Source organism: Phoenix dactylifera, chromosome 5 (genome assembly GCF_009389715.1).
Source record: "Phoenix dactylifera cultivar Barhee BC4 chromosome 5, palm_55x_up_171113_PBpolish2nd_filt_p, whole genome shotgun sequence".
Taxonomy (NCBI): domain Eukaryota; kingdom Viridiplantae; phylum Streptophyta; class Magnoliopsida; order Arecales; family Arecaceae; genus Phoenix; species Phoenix dactylifera.
This window is the reverse complement of record NC_052396.1, coordinates 13,342,495-13,369,404: the sequence shown is the minus strand read 5'-3', so window position 1 is coordinate 13,369,404 and position 26,910 is coordinate 13,342,495. Positions and strand designations below refer to the sequence as shown.

The 26,910-nt window shown below is 38.7% G+C and overlaps 1 protein-coding gene across 4 annotated transcripts; it reads right to left on the bottom strand.

Annotated features, from left to right (window-relative positions):
- Window positions 1-547: 547 nt before the first annotated feature.
- LOC120110892 (endoplasmic reticulum metallopeptidase 1-like) lies at window positions 548-21,929 on the bottom strand. Of its 4 annotated transcripts, XM_039126832.1 has the most exons (14): window positions 21,788-21,929; window positions 19,919-20,231; window positions 14,962-15,200; window positions 12,612-12,768; window positions 11,640-11,717; window positions 11,355-11,429; window positions 10,434-10,553; window positions 6,453-6,617; window positions 5,155-5,680; window positions 4,916-5,072; window positions 4,592-4,701; window positions 3,784-3,896; window positions 1,862-2,219; window positions 548-1,141 (listed from the first exon to the last, which is right to left on the bottom strand). In XM_039126832.1, exons 2-14 carry the CDS (start codon window positions 20,228-20,230, stop codon window positions 816-818), a joined length of 2,736 nt encoding a protein of 911 aa, XP_038982760.1. In that variant the 5' UTR covers window position 20,231; window positions 21,788-21,929; the 3' UTR covers window positions 548-815. The 4 variants fall into 4 exon arrangements, with proteins under 4 accessions (XP_038982760.1, XP_038982763.1, XP_038982762.1 ...); XM_039126835.1 differs by lacking the exon at window positions 21,788-21,929 and having other exon boundaries at window positions 14,962-15,187; XM_039126834.1 differs by lacking the exon at window positions 21,788-21,929 and having other exon boundaries at window positions 15,003-15,187.
- Between the last annotated feature and the right edge of the window lie 4,981 nt (window positions 21,930-26,910).

Sequence of the window (26,910 nt, the reverse complement as noted above, 5' to 3'; positions counted from 1 at the left end):
TCTTTAAGCCCAGGCCTCTCCCAGGAAAAAAAAATATATTGGTTGGACCAGGCCTACCAGCTTAGCAGTGAATTAGCCCGGTGAGCTGCTAATTGCTGTTTGGTAATTCTCTGCGTTTGGGAACAAAATTAGTTAACCCTGAACAAAATGGGTAAGCATACTACCCATTACTCTAGAATAAATTACTCCAGTCCTGTGTTAAAGTGAGTTAAATAGATTTAAAAGGCAAAAGGCCATGTTAACTTTAAAGAAATATCTGTTTCACCTTTCTGAAAAAGTGGTTTAACCTAATGTTCCAATGAACTTGGCTGAAGAGGAATGCCATAGCCCAGTTAAATGACTGCTCTTTTCCGCTTCCAAATGCAATCTTAATTATAAAAAAAATACGTGAATTAAAAACAATAAAAATTATTTGAATTAGGAAGAAAAGTGACATCTAATTCCAAAATCTCTGATATTTAAAACCATGAAATAATTCTGTTTTACCACCAAACATTCTGCGTCCTCATTGGAGAATAACGAGGATCATAACCATAACCATCAAGCAATGTTATTATTAAACTGCTGCAGAATAACCATATTTATTTCATTGAAAATATACTTCAATGTAAGCCAACAGCATACAGTATCATTAGACATACTAACAAATACAGCTCAATTGGAAAGAGACGGTACAGACTATAAATAAGCAGCTTGCAGCTCAATACGACTGTCAAAATTTTACGACGATATAACCATGAACTGAGTTAGGAAATGGACTGCACATTTTCATCTTCAAACATCCCTCCAAGTGGAACTTATAGCATCAAGTCTGACTAAAATTGAACAGGAAGAGCAGTCAAGAAAGCCAATGTATATGGTGAAGTGGATTTACCGAAGAGGGAACACCAATGTGGAAGCTTCTGAAGCACCCTCTCTACTTTTGGTGTCACCATGTTTACATCTGTCCTCAGTTTTAATAGGAGAGAAGCAGTATCCTCTGCTTGTTTGTACGCCTTTTGCGAAGGATGAATAGTATTGGTTGACCAGAAAAGATTCAAGTGGAATTTTGTTGGTGAGTTCTTGCCACCTGAAAACTGGATGATATGCCATCCATCAACCATGCTCTTGTGACCCGATGGAACCAGTTCTTCTGAATCGACTGTCATGCAGAGAACAACCGGAAGGTGATTTTAAAACAGTAAAATTGCTAAAACTTCTAGAAGTTCATAATCTCAAAGGACTAGTTTCATAGAATAATTATTATACACTGGAATACTTATTCGGTCACATCAACTGAATACAATACCAAGAAAGAATTCATCAGTGTACCACCGCTCAACAGACATTCAAGTCTGAACCATCAATTTTTTTTTGTACATGCACTAGTGAACCAATTACAAAAAATGAAGCCCTGCAAAATTGCAGTCTAGCACCATCGAGTGTTAGTCAGGAGACAGAAGGCGTTAACATTTAATCTTTTTCCAAAATAATTTTCTATGAGAATTTTATTCAATTACTTGACTTCATGCTTTTTAAGTAGTTTCTTCAAGTGAACTTCACCCACAATACCTGTAACATGCACACACATAAAAAGATAGAGGATAAAGAGGAGGACGAAGTTCTATCTTCAAGTTGTTACTTGCATTTTCTTTTCTTATATATATTTTTTCTTGGATGGTTTGTGTAGTTTCACTTATTTTTAGAATTTTGAATAAAAAATATTTAATATTTCCACTGTTGTTTCTGCATGCTGAGTTGGTACAGGTTCAGAATGTCAGATTCAAGGATACTCCTGGCAGATACCAAACCTCGCATTTATTTTCATGCACACCCCAACAAGAAAACCAACAGATCCTATTGTTTATTTCATATTTCTCACCTTCAAATGTGAAGTCACTGATTTCTTCTCTATTGACTGCAAGCGACCAACGTGTAGCCAGTTTAGTATCAATCAAAACCCTTGTTTTTCTAATATCTGACATAGAATCACTTTCAACATGGAGTTCTGGAATGTCCAATTTACTCCATCCATTATTACTATCCTTGGAACTCCAACAGCCATAATTTACGGTAAAGGTAACAAAATCGAGAGTCTTGTTCTTTCCACATGCAAATTCTTCATTTTTCAGATTTTCAACTTCCTTTGTCAGTTTACCAGGAGTTGCAGAAAATAAAGAAACAAATGATGCTGGGTCTTGGTTTCCATATCTTCCTGTTGCGTCAACAACATGCACAACCTGAGTCATGTAAAAAAGAAATCATAGCAATGAGAATCTCCTGAAATTTAATCAAAAAGTGAGAAAAGGTACAGTTGGTTATGTAAATGTGCACTCTCGAGAAAAAATTACCTTATTAATAAAAATAACAAAAAAATTCATTAACACTAGTTGAGTATAAATCTGGAAGTCTGTAGAACTCATGGTAGTAAATGCTAATAACATCTGTACATAATTTTCTCATGTAAGAGTATCTATCAACGGATATATAAGAAAAACAACTTAAAGGAAACCTTCTTTTTGGAATAGACTATGTAAAAGTTTCATTCTAACAGTTCTGTGCTGTCCACTGTTTCACTGCTTTCCCCTCATTCCTGGCATTCGACCATTCAAATATTTGATATTACATTCTAGAGTCTTCAGTTTATAACCATGAAGTCAAATTGATCTATCATAAAGCTCTCGACAAGCCCTAAGGAGTCAATAGGTTATCATGGTTAAAGTCATCTTAGATGAAGTCAAGGGATGCACGAATAATATATGCGCAAAATGGGCTTTGATGGATGTGGAGGCACTCATTAGTGGCATAAACCCTCAATCCATGATTTTTTTTCTTGGAATACATAGATTTGTAAGATTTTAAATAAAGCCTGCAGCAACCAGATTGACTCTCTAAGGCTTTCTAAAAGTAGCCCTTCAAGTAGTTCCACTAAATACAAAATAGAAAAAGAGGGGGGATGAGGCTATTCCTCGCCTCATGTAATAATCCACCTATATCAATGTTCGCTTCTGCTGTGCAATATGAGATAATGACACCGAGCACCAACTTTATTATCCATCACCTTGAGTAATTACACCATGCAATTTTGGTTCTCCTTGATCTTCATAGTTAATTTTGACATTTTTGATCACTGCAGTATAAAGAACAAAGATAGATGATGGATCCATCTCACCATTTTATGATTGACACAAGATCAAAATAGTCAATCTAGTTAAATAATTAAGCTTGATTTTGTGTCAATTAACTTGTTCACCAGGAATTCTGAATGTTTAGGAGAGAGAAGAACTTAGAAATGAGATTTTGTTCCCTAAACCTATTGGAAACAAAAGTTTAAATAAAGCTGACGTACATCCTTTTGAGAACAAACTCCTATTTGATAACAAACTGGTTTATAATATAATGTTATATTGGAAGGTGATTCTACAAGTCATTCAGGCTATGAGAGTTAAATGCATCTTAGAAAATATAGTATTTGGTAGCCAAAATTAGAGGGGTATTGTTTCTTGGGTTTATGAGATAATCATTGTCTCTCCCATTGTGCTAGCAAAGTGTCGGACCATCTAGCTATGGGTAGGGTTGAAAGGGATAAGTGGTTCATGAAACACAATTTGAATTCTGTTCTTCATGGATCAAGTTGTCCCTACTAAGTGCTTCTCTTTTAATTTTTCACTAAAATATTCTTTACCTTTCATAGATAATGTCTAAGACAATATTATTGCGAAAATACAGGATTTCCATGAAAACAGCTGAGTGTGATGTCTATTCTACCACAAACAGGTGATTGAATTGCCAAAAGTGACTTACATTGACAGCCCGAGAGATGTCCTCTGTAAATGCTGGGAAAATGCCACTTGATACGGCAGTAAGTGTGAGAGCAAGCAGTGTACACATTGCAAAAATAACCAATCCTTTTGCACCTACAAACACTTTTCATAGTTTAGGAGTTCTGCACCAAACAAAGTCAGAACTTTGCAGTAAAATAGCTAAAGGTGGACTAGATATTACAGTGGAATGCAATCCATCGTACCGGCCCGAACTGGATGGCATGGGGCGTATCGTACCATATTGGTTCGGTACCAGTACTCGGTATGTCGAAAAAATTATATACCATATTGTACCGTACCGATGCTCTGCTAGTATGGCACCAGTACGAGGTCCGGTACCGAGACGGCGAACCAATAGATACTAACATTACTTCTCAGATCATGAAGTGGTAAGAACAAGAATGCATCAAGAAAAAAGGGACTTTCTAGCCAAAAATAGAGGGGTTATTCTCAATATATATATTATATCAGGTGTAGATCATTAAACGGTCTTCATGTCGTTGTTTATTCCTTCTAAAAAGAAGAGGTCATCAAGGCACGAAGGCCATGCTAGGTAAGAAAAAAAAAAGGGTGAGACAGCATAATATTCTGAATAAAATTTGATTCACCCTTCAAGGCCATTGTATAGAGAGCATGCTACTATGGAAGATATGTTATCTAACAAGGAAGAAGAAGAAGAAGAAGAAAAATTACTTTTAGCATGTCGGATGCAAACAAGTTAATACAATTAGTTTTAATAAAATCAACTGGCATGAGACAATTTTAGTTTAATGAGAAAATTTGAGGACCTGAAAGATGAATGTAGGAAAGAAGGTAAACCAGCATAAGACAAACAACAGCAGCACTGAATATAGCAACTATCAGACTCCCAAGCCAATCAGGTGCACTTCCAGGGCTCCTGCATTCCAATCCAAAGTCAGCTTAAACATACAATGAGTTACAGAAGTCTTCTGACCTCATCAAAAATCAATGCATGATAGGATTGGCACAAGGATATTATGGTTACAACAAAAGCTCCAAGAAACAACGTTCAACTAATTATGCATCCACATTAGTAAATAGTAGACAATTGTATTAGCTTAATAAAATACACAGAAAGGATGTAACTCTACCTTTCAAACCGGGCAAAAACCCCAATTATGGTCCCTACCAACCGAATAATCATACCAGCAGAGACTAAAACAGGCATGGCCAAACCCAGAATTAAAGTAATAATTTTGAGCTGCTTTGGTAACCGCGAAGGAGACAGTGTTGCCTCCATAAGACCATCTAGGCAAATGAGAGCAAGTTACAATGTATAAAGACAGTGAATATCAAAATCATAAGTAGCTGAAGGAGGTTCTTAACTTACAGGCAAAAGCAGGTGAAACTAGCCAAATGAGTGCTAAGAAGGAAGACCCAACCTTAAAAAAGTTTCCCACAACGAGAAGGATTAGCCATTGAATAAAACCAGATTTAAAAAGCCACCTTTCAGCCTCCCACTCTATTAAATTTTCTTGAACATTGTGAGATAGCCTGGGCACTCTCTTCTTATAAACATGACGCAGATATTTCTTAAGAAAGAAAAAACCCACATGTTGGCCAGTTAATGCCCCAAGTATTGCAGGTGCGCCAAACAAGCCAATGACTAACCATGGATATGCAATATATGGAACAGGAGAGGTAGACATAAGAGGTATGATAAATGCAACTAGAATTGTTAAGCTAAGGGAAAATATCCACATGAGAACTATGCTCAAACATGACAATCCAAATGATATAGCGCCAGGATAACCACCCATAAGCAATGATGTTATCCATATTAGAAGCGACTGCAGTATCACTGAGTTATGAAGCATGCTTGCAAAGCGTTGGGTGTATACAACCATGTACTTGCCCTGCAAAATTGATCGCCAAATTAAATATTGAACATAGAATAAATATTCAGACAAATTACTTGACTTCAAATAGCATATGCCCTGTTATTTGCTAAAATTATTATAAGAATGTAAAACTAAGTCATGTGTGCGATCTCAACTTTAGTATTATGCAATAATGCATGATTGCCTGCAGCTTGTTTACACCTGGAATTTCTTCCAAACATCAAATTGTAAGACAAGGAGCTGTCTCATTCTTCAACCTAGAAACATATCATTTAGGAGTTCAAAGTCTCCACTTGCCAATAAATTGTTTCACACAGATGGCCTTTAGATATGTTTCAACTTTCTTATGGTTATCTTGTGTTCTTCTTCTTCTTGTTGTTTTTTCTTGCTTTGACTTGATGTCAATGTCTAGATAGTAGTTAACTAGTATTTCGGAAATTTTAATTCGGGCACCCTCTGCATAATTTATGGACCAATGCCAAAATTTCAGTCTGAGAATGTTTTTCCTATGCCTAGATTTTCAAGAGGTTATGCATCTTCTGAGGTATTATTGCAGGAGTTTCTTTTTCATGTATGGCAGAATTTTCCTAGCCTACCTACATTGAGCATCTTCATAGTTTGTGCTAAATAGAATATAATTGTTTATGCAACTAACAAAGTGAAGCTCAGATAGAAGAACAGTCAGCCTTGCCTTGAAGCCATAATTTCATAAAATGAATGCACTTAAAGAACACTCCTGTCAAATACTAGAAGATAAAGCTTTGTAAAGTCTTCATTTTTAAAATACCAGAACATCAAAATAGATAGCCTGGGTTTGACCGGTGCCTCCTTCCCTCTCCACTTCTGCTTCTTTCTGAAATCTCGATGACCTAGCAGTATGAAGCAAAAATGCCAGCATATTTTCTCCAAGATGTTGAAGAGATCCTGGCTTCAGAAGTTTTAATTTGTCATTCTGCATTGATAACATCTTAAAGCTAGTTAATAGTTCAATCTTACTTATCCATGTATACACCACAAATAATTTATTTGCATACCAAAAAAAAACTTTACCAAAAAGACCATTGCAATAATTAGGAAATCGCCTAATAAACTTTGCACTCTATTGTGAATTATATTACTAGAAAATGCTTTGTTGTATCTTCTACTGCAACACCTACACAGGTTCTAGTGCTAAATAAGAATTATATAAAAGAAAATTTAGTCTATAAGCTAGATAGGCAACTATAAGAGATCTGACAGTTACCATAATTATTACACTGGATCAGAAGTAGTTAAACTTTCTTTTCATCAATTGAAAATGTTGAAAACATAGCACTGACTGAGAAATTTGATGCCTGGAGAGTTTACAATTAGTCTGGTCACTAGGTTCTAGGTGATAATTCCAAAATCTTACCAGATTGACATGGACTTATTAATTGTGAAAAAGTTATGTTTATGGCCAGATCAAGGTCTGCCATGCCGCCCATACTAACGTACCGGCGGGCACCCGTACCGGTACGGTACTAATTGGAATCGGCCAACAGAGCAGCGAAGTCCGCGGACGCGAAAAAAATAACACGCGGACATGTTAAATGCTACAAAATGCCACTCTGTGGCATTAAATGGCCCACGCGGGCTGCCCTGGAACCGCACGCAAGCGTGATTCCCTGCTGGGGAATCGGCAGCAAGCGCGAGCAAAGAGCTAGCATAACGTCCTCCATTGAGGCATACACAGAATGATGAATCATGGAGACATTCATAGCAACTTGTGTTCAGCTCAAAATTCAACTTGATAGAGGATGACTCAATAAACAAACCAAGCTTGATTTCACCAAGATCATCATGTTTGGCTCCATCAAGCTTGTAATCTGGATGCACAAGTAGCTAGCAATCATATGTGCTTATGTGTGTGCATATAGGCCGCAGCAATATTTTGAGTCTCAATAATAGGCCCCATACCAGCATCTCACCAATATGGTATGGTAATCGTAATGCCCCCATACTGATATATGGTACACTGGTGCAGTCAGAAAAACAACATAAACCTTTGTACAGAGCACACCAAGCCCTCATACCATAGAAATACCGCATCGGGTCAGTACAGTTTGCCCCTACCAGCCGGTAGGTACTTAACCTTGGGTTAGAGATCCTTAAAAGATGTATTTTTAACTTGTAAGCAATTTTAGATGTATAGATCAAGATCATCAGTGTGTACCTCTGATTTGGATGACCATCATTGGTTTTGGAAATCATTTACCAAAGATCTAAATCATCTAATGTTTACTATATAATCAAACACTATATGGCATTGGACTACAGAACATTAAATCTTAGGAAGAAGACTTAATAAATCAAAATCAATGGATGGCACTCCAAATTAGAGACCCACACCATTGACAATGATCTACAATATTCAAAATTCATAGAAACCAAAAATCATATGTTTTAATGGTTTCTAACCTATTCATCAAGCAGATGCAAAAAATAGATAGCTTTAATAACACAGTAGAACATGTTGCTATGATCTAAGCATTGTAGTTTGTACCCTAGTGATGTCCCATCTATACATGTTCTAAAATATTCAGAATATGATTAACAAAGTAAAATTCAAATTAAATGCCCTACTACATATTTCAAACACTAGCATAATTGATACCATCCGTTTTTGTACCCTTCTGCTGCATAGTATAGAGACGTATCCAAAAGGTAAAAAATTTTATTTCTAGGCTTAATGGCGTAGAGCAAAAATAAAAGTCCTGAACTTTAATTTAAATGGCCTATCATTAATTTTGGAGTCAAATGTTTGCACATTTAGTGTGTAATTCAAGTCTTTCTCTCTATATATATTCTCTGTGTGTGTGTGTGTATACATACATACATATAGACACACACATACACACACATATACATATATACATGTATGCATGCAAAAATAAGGTAAAATTCATTGATTTGAGAGCCCTCAGAACTGGACTCCCCTTTATATATCTTTCAATAGTTGCATGATTTCTGAAGGTCTACTTCGAGGCAAGCCTTGGCAGCACCAAGGTAAAGATGAAAGTCCCGAACCAGCTGATTGGCACTAAGAACTTTGTTAGTGGTTCTTCGGTCCATGCAGGCTCATAAACAATGCTTTTGAGCTTTCTTCAGAATTTGGCCCTACCTGTTCGGCAGATCCCAAGTGTTACATACCTTTTCACTATTTTGTTCTCAACTATCCCGATTCCAGCAAATGGAGGCAGCGCATAACTGCTCATGCATATTGGATACATGGAAAAAAGCTTCAAGTAACCAGAGATTGAACAGAGACTTCCCAAAGCCACTGATTGGAACACCGATAGCTTCAGAAATCCCATGACTTGAGCTTCAAATGAAGTGCGATAAGATTTTTCATTTTTCCTTTATTCCCAATATAGACCTGTCTGTGGATCAACACTAAAATGATTAAAAATTATTCCCTTTTCGCATGCTACTTGTATCCTGATGTGCTTTAAAGTCATCCTGCTTTGTATGACTGTCACACCTAAAGTATGAGCAGGAAAAGTATAGAAACTCTACTAGCTGATACTGAAGTGGTCAAGAGGGGAAAAAACCTAAATACTACTTGAGGTATTCAAGTTACAAAGAATGGCACAAAACGCCTGCCATCATGCCCCACATCTTGATGCTGTGGTGTTCAAAAGGGTGGAGAAAACTGAAATGCTCCTTTTGAGTCTTAGGAAAAAAGGGCGCATATATATCGTAGTGTCCCACAGAAGATGTAACTGTGATGTGATCAACGAATAAATGACCGCCTTTTGTCCGACACAAGATTTGAGTACCTTATACTACATGATTGCAGGCCATCTTATTTTCAATTGACTAGTACAAGAGGTGCTCAAGGCATGCAAGGTATAGGATGTTCTTTATCTTCTTTTCAAGGACAGGGATTCCAACCCTCCACCTTTCTTTTAATCAATCAGTATTTGTTTTAAATATCAACAATCATCTTGCTTGTGTTTAAATTGATCACCATGTTCTCTAGCTCTAATTTCCACTATATAAATATTTCACTTTATACTTCAAAATTCCAACTAATTCATTTGCCATGATCTGGGTGAATTGGTCAACCCACAGCTAGGAACATATGCTCATCATGCCTTAATAATGGTTTCCATGACCAAATTATTCCAAAAACTGCATGCATGATTTCAGAAAAGAAAGCATGCAGATGATCATGTTACTGATTGTACACATCCAGCCTATGTAGAATAACTGAACAACACATTCTATATCTGCTTAAAACTATTCAACTTGGATCATCCTTTGTTCAAAGTAATAAAACCTTGCATATTAGGCAAGATACATTATGTACAACTTACTGAGCATTTTATTAGATCTCCAGCTGCACATTTCTAATCTAATCACATTGGTGGAAGAAGAAAAGAAACAACAAATGCAAGTAACTTGCATGGAATTGAAAATTGGTGCTAATATTGACCTCTTTCTAATGACCTTAATGAATAAGATCCAACATTGTTAAAAAAATAATTAAGCACAATTATAACGACAATGACCTACCAAGTTCACCAAGAAATTTAGGAGTACTCATCTTTTTATCTAATTATAACGACAATGTCCTGATACCATGTCCGGAATTTTGTTATTACTAGGTAGACCATGCAATCAAAAATAACTTGTCATTGTTAGTTCTATTCCAGCACTCCTAGAAAAAAAATTGACTTTTCAGAAGTTGGGTTATGACTTATGAGTCAATAATGTTAAATACAGTATCATGGCCAATACACACCTTCGTGTGATAAACTGCAGTAGCATCTGAATATGCAAAATCAAGTCCAGATAGACCAGCAACTTCTTGATACACTTGAAGATCTGTTGCAGATTTTACAGCTCCAGAGAGAAAGAGATCCTGTAGAACTATAATCACTTCAATTTTCTTCGGACAAGCAAAGGGGAAGTAAATAGCAGGTTCCAAACAGGGGGGACAAAGAAAATATTCTCACAGTACAACATTCTAGATAAGAAAAATAAGAAAAATTTAAGAATACACTGAAAAGTATCTTCCTGTTCATCTAAAATAGTTTGAATCTTTTTATTCTTATATTTCTCAGATATATTTTGCCTTAAAGTCTTGCAATGGTCATGGCCATGAATCATTCTTTCTTCATGTTCTGTTTTTAATTGCATGGCCAGTGAAACCTTAGGACTACTAGCCTAAGTGAATTACTTCATATGCTTTGAGCTCCACTTATGCCCTTTCACAATTTGTAGGAAATCTATTAATCTCAGTTACTGGAAGCATTATTAAGCCAACATCAATACTAAGTTCTCCAGTTGCTATTCTGAAATTAGCCTTTTATATTTGCAATAACATATGCTCAAAAGGTTCTTTCTGCTTTTCAAGTCTATGTATTGTGCTGGATTTTTAGCTAATTAACCAACACACTATCAAACAGGAATAATATTACTAAGACAACATTTGGTGACACCCATTCACAAACCTATAAAAATAGTTTAACACAACAAAGTAGGCAAGTCTGAGGGATCTTCAAAATCATCTATCATGATGTTACAAGCTGCAGCCTATTAAAAGCAGAGCATCAGAAGGCTATTTTGGAAATAATGATTTCGCAAAGAGATCATAAGCCATACATATCAGGGAAAAAAGATGAAAAAAGGGCATCTACATATGGAAAGCAAGAAAACTAACCTGTGCGATGATTTGACCAGATGGGTATTTTGCTACCTTGGCAAAAGTTTCAATAGCCCAGGGAGCAGAGCCACCCTATCAATGATAGCAGATATAATCCTATCAATAACTAACAAAAACCATGCTAGATTACACATCTAAAAGAATTCAGTCTAGTTAACCAGTTGGTGAGAATAAGCAGAGAGCAGTCAGCATTTCATAGTTCAAAATGATAAGCTAGAAAAGATACGTGGCATTGATTTCCAAATGATGAATTCATAAGTAGCATACTCTCAGTTACCATACCTGAAATAAGCTAGACTTCCCCCCAATCCCCATAGCCTCCAAATCAATTACAAAACGAATTGCTCTACTCCATGGATGCTGCATCAACATACATTAGCTGTAGAATGTGATATATAAGGTAGTTTAAGAAAGAAAACAACAGTATTAAAAGTTTTTTAAAAAAAATGTTCGCAAGCAAATCATTTGTGAGAATTTTGATACTTAATGTTTCTAAAAGATTCACAAGTTCCCATCAGCATTAAGATGTTAAACCAGAATGCAGAAAAGAAGTTTGATAGTATAGCCATCACTGTTACAAGAAATCAGCATGATGCAGCGAATTAGCTTGAGCCTCTAGAAAACATTAAGTCCAACCAAAGCTAAAGAAAAGGAAATATAAAAAAGCGATCAATGGAAGAGGTCAATGATGTCCTTTGAATTCTTTTAGTGACAATCTTCTTTGTGAATGAACTTTTCCCAGCACATATCTCCTATAAACAGGAAAAGGATCAAAGCTCATAGTCATGGATATAAAGTGATAAACAAAAACATGTTGGATGAAGAGTGATACACTAAAAACATGTCAAATGCTGGAGTTGCATACAATTTGGAAGATTGAATTTGAACCAATATGAGACACCAAACTAACTATTTCAGTGATGGAAGTGAGATGATGCTGATTTCCAAGACACGACTTGACTAATAATTGAGTAAAAGCAATTTCTCTAAAGCTGACAATAGCAACCTATACTGGATCAACTTTAGCATTAAAAGATAGATGATTACAATAGTTTCTGGGGTGAGCAAAAATGGAAAAAGTCTGCAATCATCCATTAGGGCAGCAAGCTACTGACTGCATAACATCTGATCTGGACAGGAACATGGTCAGAGTACCGCAAGCAAAAGAATAACAGAATAAGGTCTAACAAGCCTAGTATCTTTGTACATAGAATTGGAGAATTCGCATGAAGTATATTAAGTTAGCTGGCAAACCTGTGTAATAAAGCTGTGAGCACCATTAAGACCTTCTTCCTCTCCAGTATTAAAAACGAAGATGACACCGTTCTTAAATCCATGAGCCCATTGAGATATCCCTCGAGCAAGCTCCAACATCACACCTACACATGAACTGCAGTCGCCGGCTCCTTCCCTAAAAATGATTACATGTATAACAACCATTTTTTATGTTTGAAAACCATATTAAGAAAGCATAAATAATGTGATCTTTCTTGTATTTATGGCGACTTCCCAACAATGCAGCGTGGGCTCCTGTTAACAGCAATTGATAACTTATTAAGATAGACTCGAGGTCTGACGTGAAAGATACAGTTCAGATCCATATGATTCATTAGTCATCTTTATACATACATGTATCAAATAATTTCGGAACTTCCACATACACTTGACTTTAAGCAAGATTTCCATGTTTGCCTAAAATTTGCATAAATCATTACTTGCTCAGTTTTATGAATGCAGAAATACCCTTTACATGTTCTTTAGGCTGTTATTTACTGGTAACTTGATAGTTTCTCAAACTCCTAAAATTGTATCTATATATTGCACGTAACGTGATGAAATTTGTACCCATGAAGTACTCACATTATCTATTCAAATGAATCCAGAACATCCAAATTATGATTATCTACTCCAAGAAGGCATGATTACTTAATGCATGAATGCTAAGTAGAGAATTGCTAGAGGATAAAGTTATAAATATGTATCTTTCCACCTGCTTAAGTAATGCAAGCACATAAACATGTGCATAAATGTTTTGCAACATTCTTGAAAAAATGGACATAGACTGAAAAAACTAGAGGAAGCATACACTAATGAAAAACTGCATATGCATGTGCACACATGCACAGACATGATGATTCAAGATAGGCAAGTGTGGTTAAAGATCATCTTGCAAGATGGTCATGATAAAATTCATAGAGATATGAGGAATTTTCAACAATGGAAATTCAGATATTATCATGATTTAACCCAAAAAAACACTTAAAAGGATATTAGAGATTTAGAAAAACACTTCATAAGCCTGACGATTTGCATGCACATGGCTGATATACTGTTTTAACCAAACGTTTGTATGGAAGAATGAAAGGAAGTGCATCCAGAGAACTTCAACCACAAAAAGCACATAGAATATCCACTTTGTGAAGATACTTGTAGGGGACCAATTACACCGGTTTAGGAGCATCCAACATTGTAAATAATAGGATGCTCTACACTAACTTCCAGCACCATCAATTTTGCAATGTCTAACAATATTATCACTATTGCCTCATATGGAAGACCATACGTCTCAGATGTGCAGGTGCAATGTGACATTTTTGAAGGATAAAGCAAGAGTTAGGAGTAGAACAACAAATAATGTTTGCATAATTGACAACACTGGAACTCGAAAAAGGTTCTCTGCCAATCAATCAGGTACAGTATTGCAAAAACGAAAACCCTCACATGGGAAGTTTGTTATTTTTTTTTTTTGCTTTGTACCTGCACAAGTAAATAAAGCATATAGTCTTGCTGTCCATAATTTTCATGCAGACAGACATTTAGAATATATGTAGATGGGAGTTGCTTAAAATTCAAGAAAGCATACATTGGCACAATCTTATCCTTGATACATATCACGATGCAACATAGGCAATGACAATGACTGATGAAGATAATAGATGCAGTGTTATCAGGAAATTTTCCCAATAGAGAAGATGATACCATCAAGATGAAGTGAAATAATCTTACCCAATAGAAGATGGTAAGAGCACTAAAAGAAGCCAAAAATATTCATCATCACCTGGCTTAAATAACACCTTAACCAAATTTCGTCATAAGAAAGCTAGTATATGCTAAGATTTGGGGATGCCAAAAAGAGTAAACTAATTGCCATTTCAAATAAACTCGCGAGGAGCCAGTATCACCACTTCAGCACCCTATGTTGGTGACAGCATGGTTGCCCAACTTTCACCAGAATTCTAAAGCTTTCTAATACTATCTTCAAAAGTAGTAACAATTCAAAGTTATTCACATGGAAGGTCACTGATCTCAGACACATATGTCCAAACTTGGCAGTTCAAAAAAGAAAAGAGATAATAGAAATTTTCGATCATAAAATTAGCCAATATTGACAATGACCAAACAGATACATACATGCCATCTTGAATGTCAATGACACAACACTTCTACATCTAATATGCTGCACTTCTCATTCATTTATTCCTGCCCTTCTTTTCCTTTTATCCATTTTGTCATTTGCCCTTTTCCTTATCCTACTACCTGGGGTTTATCTCATCATTGTTTTACAAGTAAAAATTACCAAAATAAACATAGATTAGAAACATACGTTGCAAAAACTGTGTCAATATGAGAAGAAACGAGAATCACATTTTCTTCCGCTTCTGGTAAATACTTAGGCAAGATTCTCAAGACTACATGTTTCAGATCTGAATAGACATGTGTCTTGCCCTTAAAAAGACCACTGGCAAGACGACTTGCACCAATCTTTGCATGGAAGAAATCCACTCGAACATCAACCTCCCAGTGAGCTGTTTCCTTGATCTTTTCTGATGCTGCAAACACATACTATGACAAAAGCATGTCAAAAGAAAAGTTTATGGATGAGAAATGCAAGAGCATGAGATAAAAGCAGATTTACATATAGAAAACAAATGGCATGGGTAGGTTATTCCCTAGTACAGCTAACGTCAACCCAGCATAACTAAATGTAGACATGGATGTGAGGCTTGTGACACTACAAACTGTTAGTGATATCAATACATCAACTGCTAAAAGACAAATGACATTCAAAAATTGATACATACAAAAGTTGAGTAAGGATACCATCCTCAACATCCATAATGAACATGAAGCTTTAGTGGATATTAGAATGTAACACTAACTTGGAAACAATAGGATAGAGGAACAAAACAGCATTTAATACTGGGTAGTACTATGTAATATGTCCCTAATTTCTCTTCAGATATAATTAAAGGAAAAAAAAAGAGAAAATTTCCAATCATCTTTATCTATATTTCTGTCTTTGTTTTGACATACATGGAGCATGTTGTGACACACAGAAGCATACTCATGCAAAACACACAGCACACCACCCCTCCCCCCCCCCAAAAAAAAAAAAAAAACAACAGAGAGAGAGAGAGAGAGAAGGGGTGCGGAGTGTGCGGGTTAAAGCTCCCAGGCCTATTTGGATACAAGGCCATATAGACTTAGGTACCTAGTCCAATCCTCATAAGCTCCTGATCAAGGTTCTCCGTACCGATTGACGACCAACATGATACGATACAGGTTCGTATCGTACTGTGCCGGAGACATTTCAGCCTCTTTTTTTATTTTGAATTGAAGTCGGCTTATGGTCTGCCGACTTCAATTCAAAATTTGAATTTTCTTTTTTATTTTTGTATGGCCCCACTTTTGAATTCCCTTCTTGATCCGCTGTTGGGTATGGTATGGTATTTGTTTCGAGATCTTGAACCCTTCCAAAACAAAAAAGAAAGACCCAACGAGGTGGATTGAAAGGACGATGAAACCACTCTCCCCTATTCTGAAACAAAGACAGCAGTAGAAAGAGAAGGGGGGAGATTGAGAAGAGATGGGAGGGGAGGGAGAGGGAGGGAGAGAAGGAGAAAGAGAGGGTTCCGTTGGAGGTGGGGGCTCGAAACCCTAACCCTAACCCTAACCTTGTGTGAGAGAGAGAGGGAGAAAGGGCAGACGCGTACACCTTGTCATTGGTGGGGGGAGGGTGAGAAGCATTAAGATCTGAGTGCAGGGGAAGGCGACGTTCGCTAGCACGGTAGAGAGGCGAGGTCGCAAGCACGGCAAGGGTTGTGAATCGAGTGAAAAGGCAGCGGGCGAGGACTTTCTATTGACAAACCGAAAGGATAGCTCGAACCATGTCAGTAGCCAACCGATCCAGTTCAGTAAGCTCCAAACCGGCTGGTTCAACATGGTTCGCCCTTCCTTGCTCCTACTATGTGGTAGCAGTGCCATATTGTCATTGATACCCAGAGCACCACAAAATATTTATAACTTAAAACCTTTAGATCAAGAAAGGAATTGACAGCTAGGACTAAACTCTCCATTGATTTTTAAAATGGTAAGCAATTCAATATAGAGACTTATCCAAACAAAGCTATTCTTTAGTCAATGCAAGTTGTAACATTATAACTGACTCTAAGAGAGAGTGAGGAAGGAAGGGAGTGGAGGGCACCGATATAGGAAAAAAGGCGCACCGGTGCATCAACTCTTGCCACTACGAGGTCTAGGAAGGATCAAATGTATAAAGTCTTGCCCCGGCGTGCGAAGAGGTTGTTTCCATGTTCTAAATTCATGACGTCTAAATCATAATAAAATACCCTTACCATTGCACCAAGGTCCACCCTTACATATAGTAATACAAAATAATGTGAAAGAAAGGGGAAAAAGAACAAGTTACAATGTTCAAAGACTATCAAAGAATAAGCTTGATTATTTAGAGCAAAAAGGAATGAAAAGGAAAAACAAAAAAGAATAGACAATAGAATTATTCTTTGGCGCATCATATCATAAAAACAAACATTTAAGGTCAGGCCTCAGGTCAACTATTCAATCATGGTTAAACTACACCTTAGATTTTCTTTTCTTAAAATTCTTAAGGACTCGTTTGGTTCACGAGAAGAAGGGGGGGAAGTATGGTCAACTAAAAAATAGAGAAATACCTCATGTTTGGTTGGAGTTTGCAAAAAAGAGAGATAGGAAGGTAGTCTTCCCACGAGAATAAGATTCCCATATTTTATGGGAAAAAAATCCATGTGGGCCATGGAAAAGTCAAGTCCCACGAGCTGAGAATTAGGGTATTTTTTTTTCAAAAGTGCCCTTAAGCATTTAGATAAAATGGGTAAGGCCTTTCCCTTTATTAAGGGCATAATAGATATTTTATACAACTTTTTTAGGAAAGTTGATACTCAACCAAAAATAAGCCACTTTAGAATGTGTCTTCCCATGGTCAACCAAACATGCAAAAATCACTTTTCCAGCCATCATATACCCAGGCATTAGCTTCCCAAGAAAAACATTCAATAACAAAAAAATCTTCCCACGAACCAAGTGAGTCCTGAATACTTTTGTCCAAATCCCAAATACCCGATGATTCATAGAAATTGTCAAAACCCCGACCATCTCATATCCATGCAACTATTGCACCAAGATTTTGGTCTAAAAACTTGGCAGAGGTGCTGATGCATTGGGTACTCAGGGTCAGCCAACGTGAGGCTAGATCCCGAAGGTGGATACTCAATGAAGAAGAAGAGGAAGACTGAAAAGAAAGCCACACATGATTTGTTCTTCCAATCTTAATTGTTGATAACACTCATCTAGCGATGACAAACTGTTGGGTCAGCGATGGCCAACTTTGATTGCCCTTGTTAGCAATACCAAATTGCAGTGAAAAGAAATGAGATTTGTATAGTGTGGAAGGATCACTGCTTCCCCCATTAGGCCAGCCATGTTAACAACAATGGAATCACAAGAAAAAGAAGGATAGAGGAATTAGCATCAAGTTGTCAAGTCAAGGATAGAGAAAAAAGCGGGAGCAAAGACAAGGCTGGATATCGAAGATATTCCACCCTTGATTGTAAACTGAATCATATGTTCCAAATCAAGTTGTCAAGTTAACATCAAAAATTTTAGACTTGCACAGAAGGTATTCTAAACCGACCGGAACCAGTCGGTTCAGCTTGTACCGATATGGTACTTATCCTGGTGCGTACCGGCTTGGTTCGCACCGGCCCAAACTTATTTTCCCCGCGCGCGCGTGGGCCATTTAATGCCACAGAGTGGCATTTAATGCGTCCGCGGACACGCGCGGACGCGTAGTTTTTTTTTTTTTGAAAATCGTACGCAGACGCGAGAGCGGGCGCGCGATTCGCCGCGCAAGGAATTGCGTTCCCCAACAAGGAATCGCGCCCGCGCACGATTCTCCGCATGGGGTAGCGCACCCATGCGGGTTGGCAGCCCGCGCGGGGACGCATTGTTTTCTTTTTTTTCGCTTCCACGCGCGAACGCGCTTTTTTTTTCCCAATATGTCTCCGGTTCGGTACCGATTCCAAACGGTATCGTACCAATGCCACCAGTACGTCGGTACAGTCAGTCCGACAGACCTTACTTGCACAATTATCCTAAATTTATAATTCCTTCCACTGAACCTTATGTTCTCATTTCCCATACATCCATGCTAAAGTTGGTACCATGGAAAAAATTGCTTGAAATTTTTTAAAGTTCGAATTTTTAACTCCTAGATCTCGAGGAGATTGTATATGTTCAAAAACACCTTCATAGCATCTCTAAATATGATCTTTTTTGAACTGAATTTGTTTCACCAAATATAGACAAAAATGGCATATTTTGAAAAGTTTATGACACTCAAGTTGGACTTCAGGGAATAACAAACAAAAGAATTATTTTACATGACAAAATTTCTATGGAAATCTACAAAAATCAGTAATGACATAAAACTCATCAGAAATTCCCCTAAAAATAGGCTGAGAATCCAATTCAAAAATTAATATCCAAATACACATATAATTACTTAATTACCTTTGACCTCTTAGAAGTACTCATGCTACATTAAATTGCCAACAATGCACAATGCCCTTGATTTGATGCCCAAACGTGATATTTTCATGATCAAGCAACTAATACATCAGACAAATCCCTAGCACTGTTAGTTGGAACAGTAATACACTTCTATCCAAAAGCATGCCATGAATTTTGAATTAGATTCTGCTATCACTGACTCCTACCTGCTTGGATTTTGGTCACCATCAAGTTCTTAATTTTATGACTGCCATCACTAGATGTTCTAAAATGCAAAATTTTTGGCCTGGTGCTTAACCATTAATTGTGTTTTATATACTTATGTACTTTGTCCTGATGTTAAATAGCAGCATCCATTTGCACAAGGGCAAATGGATATATGCCCTAAACATCCAAAGAAACAGAATATTTACTATTACTTTCAATCAAATTTCCATTTATCACTAGACACAAAATCAAAGTGCTTTGCATGCGTTTCACTCAGCAAATCACATTTTTAGTGCAGCGATGTTTCACAACTACCAAAAATCAATCAAGAAACATCAAAATCAGTCCATCAAAGGAAGGTTTTAAAGTCAGGATTATATGATACAAATATAAAGATGCAGAGCATTCATGATGTATGACAATTAACCATAAAGACTGCAAAAAGAATAACATAAAACTGGGAAAAAAATGCAACTATATAGAGACATGAAAATGTGTATATGAACCTGCAATGCAAGATCAAGAGCATCTGAACCAACAGGATGAGGACCAAATTTTGTCAAATACTTGACATGCTCCATTGCTGATGCTTCTGAGAAGCCACGTTTACCTGCCTTCTCGGTACTGAGAGGCAAAGGGAGCTTCTCAAATTGAAAATGGTAGACTGCCCATGAGCCATTGAGGAGGAAGACAAATAATGCCAGCCACAAAAATGCTGACCGTTTCGGTCTTTGATCTTCAACTTCTCTTGAAGATGGTTTTTCATCATTGCCAGATGGTTTAGCTGTCGAGAGAGTGGTGTTGGGTCTCCGACGCATCCTACAAAATAAATACAGAGAAATAAAGCAATTATCAAGCATAGGCATTACACAAAATTCATTGCGGTTGCATATATGTGTGTTTGAATAATGAAATTTTTATAATGATGCCTAGGGATCATTGGTGCATAGAATGAAACATCGAGTAAAAATTGACATAATCAAGCACCCGATTATCTAAAAAAAACAAATGCGTAAGGTTCTGTAAATTTTTGAAAGTTAATATATATATATATATATCCAGGTTAGACCGTACACTAAAAGTTAAATCTTTAGTAAAAGGTTTAAAGATTCAAAAATCAACAATGGAGCATCCAAATTGAAGATTTACACATCTAAAAATGCCTAGAAAGCAAAAATAAAAAACATATCTTGGAGATCTAAAACAAATGTATCAAATGGGTAAAAAATGAACAGTGTCAATCGGGCTAATGTGCTAAAATACATGATGAGGCAAATAAATGAATATCTACTTCATTAGTGGCAATCTGAACATCTCAAAATGTAGGTAAATCAGAACTCGGGAGATCATGATGATTACTTCATAGCAAAACATAGTATTATGCTACTAAAATCGTTCATCTTTTGCATCCATCTGATTGTTCGGCTAAGAACTACCAAGACACATGATTTTTGGTTTTTGCGTATTTTTTTCTCACGGTGTAGATCACATTCAATGGTTTGGATATTCAATTTAGATGGGACACCGTTGTTTTTAAATCATTAGACCTTGTGCAGAAGAGTAAAAATCACTGGTTATCTGTATACGTATTTATGCATGCATGAATGCATGCATGTGTTTATGATTTCAGATCTAGACTTCCAATATAATTCTCATCCTTTTTGATCTAAATGACAATTATAAACATTTTCCTAACTAAATATTTATACAGGCTTTGAACTTACATTCAGCTATTGAAAGCTTTTAGGATCATACCATTTCTGAAAAACAAAACTATGTAAAGAGGGTTAAGAAACCTGCTGCCTATATCTTATTTGACAACTAAACCTGACTATTCAAAGATAAAATATAACCATCAAGCCTTGACTCAATACACTAAAACAGTAAGGACATATAAACAGCTAGTAATGAATTCTTCATCTTCATCCTCACCCTTCTAAAATCTTAAGGAAAAGAAGAAGAAGAAAAAGAAGAAGACGATGTTATCAAGAATTATCCTGTGGATCGCGTCGCATAAACTGTGAAGTATGCTAATTTGAGACACGGCTACAATCTTTAGTCCAAATAAATAAGAAGAACATCATAATAACAACAAACTTTTTGGCACGACAAATAAATCAAGAAGAGCATCACATAATCAAGATCAAGTTGCAGCCCTACAATCCTTTTATCGCGAAAAGAAAAAAAAGAAACAAAGAAAATCCGTTTCTTGTAAAACGGTAACAACAAAACAGAACAGAAACGATGGTCACGGTGACAGAATTAGAAAGATGATACGTAGAAATTAAACGAAAAGAAGCTGCGATCACAACGGAATTGAGTATAATACAAAGAAGAAAAATAGAATTGGAGCCAAGACGAGGCGGAGTGCGTACCTTTTTTCCACTCTCTGACGCTCAAACAGCAATAGCAGCCACTTTCTTTGTCGCCTCTGCTCTAATGGTTTTATACCCTAATCTCCAAAAGGGGCCGATAGCAAAAGGGGCCGAGAGTTAAGAGGTGTTCCCTCTCCTATGCTGAAACTCCCGACAGAAATAATAAATAAAAACCCTCCGAACCGACCCAACCACCAAAAGTTACGACCTTATTCGCGTCTGGCTTTTTGTGCGGAGATCTTCCCTAGGTCAGTCGGTCAGGCACTTGTCCGGTTAATAATTACAAACAAAAACGTTCCATGCGATATCTTACCGGCAGCCCATGGCCCGCAGATGGTGCAACGTACGCAGTTTTGGGCCAATCAAAGCGATCATTTTAGCGATCGACCTTTATGGACAACTAGAAGTTTACCGAGGAAATGCATGTTACCTTCTCCACCATTTTGCTTTGAAATTTATAATTCTGAGTCTATTATTATTATTATTATTATTATTGATAGAAAAAATATTGGATATCTCGATCTCGGGCCTTACTGACTCTAGCCTCACCGACCTTCCTATCCTCGGACATAAAGCCTGGTGAATGACTTCGGCTCCAACCGAGGAGTCACCGGCCGCGAAGAACAATTAACAGCCCAACTAACCGATAGTCTTAACAGTTTGTGATCATGGCAGCCCCACGTCCGGCGTAAGACCTGCACCGCACTTTGTCCATATGGACTGACCTATGCTGCCTAGCATTATGCACGTCACATCGACCTAAATAACGACAAGGCTAGCTCTCCTATATAAGGAAAACAACCCAAGGGACCTAAGGTGTGCAATACGCTGCCCTTCTCACTGAGTCTTCACTCTGCTAAAATCTCTTCCTTCTTTACTATTGTCTCGTTGTTCTGACTTAGACATCGGAGGATCCTTGCCAGAAATTCTTCAGAAAGTGGACTTCTTGCAGGCCACCCAGCGAAGGAGTTCAACGCTCAATGCCTCAACCAACCTACTCAACCCGTCTCCAGCCGACCTTTAAGGCCATTTGAGCTGCGCTCCTATCTTGGTCTGGATACGACAACAACAGATTGGTAATAGAGGAAAGGTCCTACCGCCTGCCACATCAACCTTAATCAAAAGGAGAATGACTGGCATGAAGTCGCGGAGAACCCGTAGCGTGTCGCGTGCTTCGCAACGCCATGCTCCGACTTTTCGATCGTCGTTACAGAGCCCCAAACTTGCTCCACAGGAATATCTCCCTGTGCTTGTAGACAAGGAGCAGTTCAACCTACTCACTTAGCAGGTACGGGCGTTAACCATGGCGGTCTCGGGCCTGCAGCAGGCAGTAGCATAATTGGGGCCAACCCGACCAGAATTCAACCAGCCTGGCCCCCACTCCAAGTCACCAGCGCGCCACACGTGTCTGATCAACCATCGCCCCCAGGACTAGAATCTCGAGCGGTCACGTCAGAGTCGACACTCTCGACGAAGCATCCCTAGCCAGAATGGGAGACGATGCGCTCCTAGTCCCCATTTTGGTTGGGATTCCGTTCAGAGCCTCTTACTCGCCCGCCTCGTAGAGTCCCCATCCCAACAGGGAGCCGACCTCTATAGGAGGATCAAGTAAATGGGCCGGCAAATTCAAGCCCGTAAAGAACAGGCTCCGAGGGCCGGCAACGATTTTAACTTCTTCTCAAAGTCCCCCTTTTTCCAGCAGATCATGGAGGAGCCAATCCTACCTTGGTTCAAGATGCCGCAGGTGGAACCATATGATGGCACCTCGAATCTCTTAGACTACCTCGAGAGCTTCAAGGCTCTCATGATGCTGGACGGAGCCAATGACGTCGTACTTTGCAAGGCATTCTCTGCGACCCTCCACAAAGCAGCCCAATTCTGATTCTTCGATCTTTGGCTCGAATCCATCCACCATCTCGCCCACCTCTTCACAGCGCACTTCGTCTCCTATTGAAGACGACACCGCGGCTCGAACGCACTGCTCGACATCAAGTAGAGAGAGGAGAAATCCCTCAAAAAATACATCGGCTGCTTCAATGCGGCGATGTTGGAGGTCGACAACTTGGACCAATCAGTCTTAATGTCTGCGATGAAGAGCGGTCTCCAGCCATTGACCTTCCTCTTCTCCCTAGAAAAGCGCTTCCCCGACAACTTCGCTAAAATATTGGTACAAGCCAACAAGTATGCCAACGCTGAAGAAGCCATGGCTTTCCTCCACAAATCTACGGGCGGAAGACCTCCCCAAGGGCCAAACGGGATCACGAGGGGCGAAAAGAGTGTCGAAGTGTCTCACCTCGACGCGAGAAGAGCCTACGGCGGCCCAGGAGCTCTTCTCATAAATTGAGAAGTATATCCCCATCACCGCCCTGGGGGCCCAAATCTCATGGAGATCGCGGGTCGAGGCTACCTACACCCTTCGTATCCGATGAGGAGCCTAGTAACCAAGATGGGCAAGAAGAAACAATGTCGCTTCCACCAGGATCACGACCATGACACCGAGGAGTATGCCCAGCTCAAGGATGAAATCGAAGCACTTATCTGGTGCGGGTGGCTAGACTAGTACATGCGCACCTAGTTGACCAAGGGGCGCTCGTCCTGGCTCTAATCCTCCGACCCCAGAACAAATCAACAACCGCCTGATGGCCGGTGTTATCAGCACCATCATCAGCAGTGCCTCGGGCAACCAAACTTCACAATAGGAGGACCATGGAGCGGCCATGAGTCATGCGTGTGGATGGGTCGTTGAGTCCGGGGAGTAGTGGGGTTGCTCCCACGCTTGGCACCCCTAGCAGAGCAATCACGGAGTACTCCCTCCAGTATGAATTCTCCACCTTGGGTAACGTGACCAAGTATAAGGTGCTTTACTCCAAATCTCAGAACCCAACCACTAGAAGCCTTCGGCGTAAAAATTAGGGGACCTCGATGGTGCCCCAATCCCACAGATTTAGAGCTACGACAACCTTCGCTCCTATCATCAATAAGGTTCATTGTAGCCTGAACTCATTATCAATAAAAATTCTCTCGTTTTGTTTGTCTTTGAGACAGTTGAGTTCAACATGGAACACCCCGAGGACGCTAGTGCCCCAAAAACAGAGACACCCAGAGGACGCCCGGGGCCTTCTCAAGACCGAGCCTACTCAGATTTCCTCTAAGAGCCAACCCTAGAGATACCTGGGGGAGCATACTATCAAGATGAGGAGAACTGACTGTCACACGGAAAGCTCGGTGAGTCAAGCGACCTTTTCAGGTCCATAATTACCCAAGTAGGAGAATCGGCCACAGCGCCAAAGGCTCGGCGAGTCAAGCGACCTTTTCATATCCATAATGATTCGAATAGGAGTACTGGCTACCACACCTAAGGCTCGGCAAGTCACGCAACTTCTTTAGGTCCATAATAACCCAAGTAGGAAACCGACCGCCGCACCAAAGACTCAGCGAGTTAAGCGACCTCTTCAAGTCCATAATGACCTGAGTAAAAGAACCGGCTGCCACGCCAAAGGCTCAATAAGTCAAGCGACGTTTTCAAGTTCATAATGACCCAAGCAGAAGAACCGGCCGTTACGTCGAAGGCTCCACGAGTTAAGCTACCTTTTCAGGTTTATAATGACCCGAGCAGAAAAACCGACCACCGCACCGAAGGCACAGCGAGTCAAGTGACCTTTTCAGGTCCATAATGACCCGAGCAGCAGAATCAGCCACCATTTCGAAGGCTCGGCAAGTCAAACGATCTTTTTAGGTCTATAATGACCCGAGTAGAAGAACCGATCGCCGCGTCGAAAGCTCAACAAGCAAGCGACCTTTTCAGGTCCGTAATGACTCATACAGGAGAATCAGCCACTGCGCTGAAAGCTCGACGAGTCAAACAACCTTTTCGAGTCCATAATGACCCAAGCAGGAAATCAGCCGCTGTACCAAAGGCTCGGCGAATCAAGCGACCTCTTCAAGTCAATAATGATCCAAGCAGGAGAACCGGTCACCACGCCGAAAACTCAGTAAGTCAAGCAACCTTTTTAGATCCATAATGACCCGAGGAGGAGAACCAGCCATCATGCCGAAGGCTCAGCGAGTCAAGTGACCTCTTCAAATCCGTAATGACCCGAGCAGGAGAACTGACTGCCACACCAAAGGCTTGACGAGTCAAGCAACAAATGCAGAAAATTTTAAATCTCGTGAGATAAGACTATTCTATTTTTTTATAAAATGAGATGCGCCACTCCATTTTAATAATTGAGACAAACGACTTCTCAGAATATGCCGGTCGAGATGCTAGGATGTTTGCAGAATGCTACTTCATCTTGTATCTTGAGTACTATGATATCCCATGGTAATTCAACATTGTAGGATTCTATTTATTTTGTGCATAAGTGGGTGAGCATAGAAGGATATTCATTTTTTTTTTTGAAATAGAAAGGTATATTTATTAAAATAAAAGTATTCACATGGCACGAAACTTGACACATTGCCAAAGATGCTCGTCCACCTGTCCCATTGGGCGTAATAGTGCGACATTAAATGCATGCTATTATTTTTGGTAGGAATTAAATGCATTCATTAGCTAATCGTTAATGGATCATGGATGGTAGCTGAGACAGAAATAGTACATGGACCATGAATCCAGATAATAGTTGTGAGGAGAATCCACCTGGTCGCTCAGGTTGGTTAAATTAGTCAGACTTGCTGGATTTCAGCTTAAAATTTGATGCTAGAAAACATCAGCATCCCACCATCCCCAGTATAGATATTCCATAGTGAAAAGAAACTTATCCAGTTCTCTCCATTTCATCAAAGCACTTTTTTCCAATAGAACTCCATGTAGAGCACATTCAATTCTTTTTGGTAAGAATTAAATGCATTCATTAGCTAATAATCAATGGATGGTAGCTGTGACAAAAATGGTAGATGGACAATGAATCCAAATAATTGTTGGGACAAGAACACCTGTTCACTCAAGTTGATTAATTTGTTGGCCTTCTGGTTTTCAGCGTAAAATTTGATGCTACAAAACAACAGCATCCCACCCTCCCCAGTATGCATAATCCATGGTGAAGAAATATGTCCAATTCTCTCAATTTCATCAAAGCACTTCTTATCAATAGAACTCCATATAGAGCAGAAAGCTTCAA